The sequence below is a fragment of the Sardina pilchardus genome, chromosome 8 (assembly GCF_963854185.1).
Source record: "Sardina pilchardus chromosome 8, fSarPil1.1, whole genome shotgun sequence".
Taxonomy (NCBI): Eukaryota; Metazoa; Chordata; class Actinopteri; order Clupeiformes; family Clupeidae; genus Sardina; species Sardina pilchardus.
The window spans coordinates 29,940,546-29,943,045 of record NC_085001.1 but is presented as its reverse complement, the minus strand read 5'-3'; the positions used below and the strand labels follow the sequence as shown (position 1 = coordinate 29,943,045).

Here is a 2,500-nt window from a genome sequence, read left to right as displayed (position 1 = left end):
CATTTACACTTAGATAATTAAAATCTGTGAGCAGCCTTGAAGCAGATGCAGTCAGCACCATACCCTGGGACTCAGGCCCAAAGGCTGTTCTCTCTTTCTCTCCCTCTTTCTTTCTCTCTCTCTCTCTTTCTCTCTCTATCTTTTCTTTCTCTTTTCTTTAGCCCTCTTTCTTTTTTTGTCTGTTGCTCTCTCTCTCTCTCTCGCTCTCTCTCTAGCTCCCCAGCTTGCTTGGCTAGCAGCTTCCGAGCAGATTAACTACATGTACAGTATGTTCTGCGACTCCACAGCCATTGTGGCTCAAGACCCACAGTTGCAGCTGACTCTGTGCCCAGACCCATTAGCGCTGTGCAACTGTGCCGCTCAGGGTGGATTCACTGCAATGCTCCAGCTAAATACGCTGAGAGATGGTGTCCCAGCTGAGGACAGGAAATGAAACGTCCTCTCAGAACGAGTGTGACTCACATTCTGTTGTCCCATTTCTAAACAACAGAACAAACGGTAACACCTTATTTGAAGGGGTCTACATGAGGGTGACATGTAACAAACCTTACAGTAAATATAAATAAACCTTTCTGAAATTCAAGTGTGAAAAAGCTAAATATCTTGAGCAAATGCGAAACGTAGTTTAGGAAACAACAAGAAGCTGCCTAAACAGAAAGTAATCAGACACTGTAACGTGCCTACTAGTGTGCTAGAATGACCATCAGACAGTAGGCCATGCAGGGCCAAGTCTTTTCTTCCTTCCTCTTTGTGTGTGTGTGTGTGTGTGTGTGTGACTCTTTGACCCTCATGTGTCCATCTCTCAGTGTCCATCTGTGTGTGTTAAGGTTAACTGAGGGATGTGGACACAGTGTTGTGCCACGTCACATTAAACGTTTGCTTCTCGTCCAGAGGCAGTGTCAGACGCCCCCTGTCACGCTGGCCTCACAAGCACAGCATGAGTCCTGTCACTGGGGCTCCTCCTGCTCCTCTGTGTGTGTGTGTGTGTGTGTGTGTGTGTGTGTGTGTGTGTGTGTGTGTGTGTCACTGTCTCCTGCTGCTCCTCTGTAAGTGAGGGTGTGTGTATGTGTGTGTGTGTGTGTGTGTGTGTGTGTGTGTGTGTGTGTGTGTGTGTGACACCTCATGCTCCTCATGCTCTCTCTCTCTGTGAGTGTGTATGTTCGTGTCTGTGTGTGTGTGTGTGTGTGTGAGAGAGAGACTCTGCCTCCTCCTGCTCCTCTGTGGGATGCTACATGGTAGTGATGCCCACACAGACTGGCAGAGAGTCCGTCGAGCTGACTCGCTCTCGCTGTCAGGCGGAGTGACAGTGTTTGTGTGTGTGTGTGTGTGTGTGTGTGTGTGCGTGCAGAGTGACAGTGTTTGTGTGTGTGTGTGTGTGTGTTTTTTTGTGTGTGCGTGGAGAGTGACAGTGTTTGTGTTGCCTTCATGTCAGTTAGCGCCGAGTGCCAAGATCACTGCTGTCACGCGGGACACATTAGCGTTAGCATGCTTCACATCAGCAGCCGCTGTCAGGGGAATGCTAACGCTAGCGTGCTGCAGATCAACGCTCACTGTCAAGGAGACTTTAGCGTTAGCAAGCTTTGGATCTGAAGCCGCTTTTGGGAGACAACTAGCTTCCTGCATAGCAGGGTGGATGTGGGGGACATGCTAGCATTAGCAGGCCTGTGTATTTGGAGCTGAGATTAGCATTGCACTTGAGGTTCAGGCCTAAATTTAGCTAATGATAACCCAGAATTACATATTTGCTTAAATAAAGCAGTCAGTAATGTTATGCTGTTATACAGTATGTTTGCAAAAGTAGGCCTATAGCATGTGTGTACAGGCATGTTTATGTGTGTGTGTGTGTGTGTGTGTGTGTGTGTGTGTGTGTGTGTGTGTGTGTGTGTGTGTGTGTGTGTACTGTGTCTTTGCGTTCTCTCACCTGTGTGTGTGTGTGTACTGTGTCTTGCGCTCTCTCACCTGTGTGTGTGTGTGTGTGTGTGTGTGTGTGTGTGTGTGTGTGTGTGTGTGTGTGTGTGTGTGTGTGTGCGCGCTATGCATTTTGAGCGATGAGCTCAGCATCCTGGCCCTCTTGCGCTCTCTCACCTGTATGTGTGTGTGTGTGTTTGTGTGTGTGCGTGTACTGTGCCTTGCGTTCTCTCACCTGTTCGTACTTCTCCAGCTCCGTGTGGTAGATCTGCCGTATCTGTGTGAGTTTGGCCCGGTAGTCCGAGTGCTCGATGGAGTTATCCGCCGCCCCGCCCGCCGCTGCCGCTGCTGCTGCTGCCGCCCGCTGACCCGCCCCCTTTCTCTGGACCAGCCACGCCTTCCGCCAGCAGCATGTTGTCCAATCGCATCAGCTGAGGGTCCGGAGGCTCCTCCTCCTGCGCCCCGCGGATACTCAGACCTGGAACACACAGAGAAGAGAGGAGGGGGATGTAAGTGATGTGCACACGTGCACGCACACACACACACACACACACTAACTCACTAACTCACCAGCACACACACACACACAGAG

The 2,500-nt window shown here is 50.3% G+C and overlaps 1 protein-coding gene across 1 annotated transcript in view; it reads right to left on the bottom strand.

Annotated features, from left to right (window-relative positions):
• The window catches only part of LOC134089641 (pre-B-cell leukemia transcription factor 3-like), a 90,360-nt gene that overhangs the window by 21,204 nt on the left and 66,656 nt on the right, over window positions 1–2,500 (bottom strand). Inside the window, 2 exon segments of the mRNA XM_062544101.1 lie at window positions 2,144–2,269; window positions 2,271–2,386. Of these exon segments, the coding sequence (XP_062400085.1) occupies window positions 2,144–2,269; window positions 2,271–2,386 (242 nt within the window).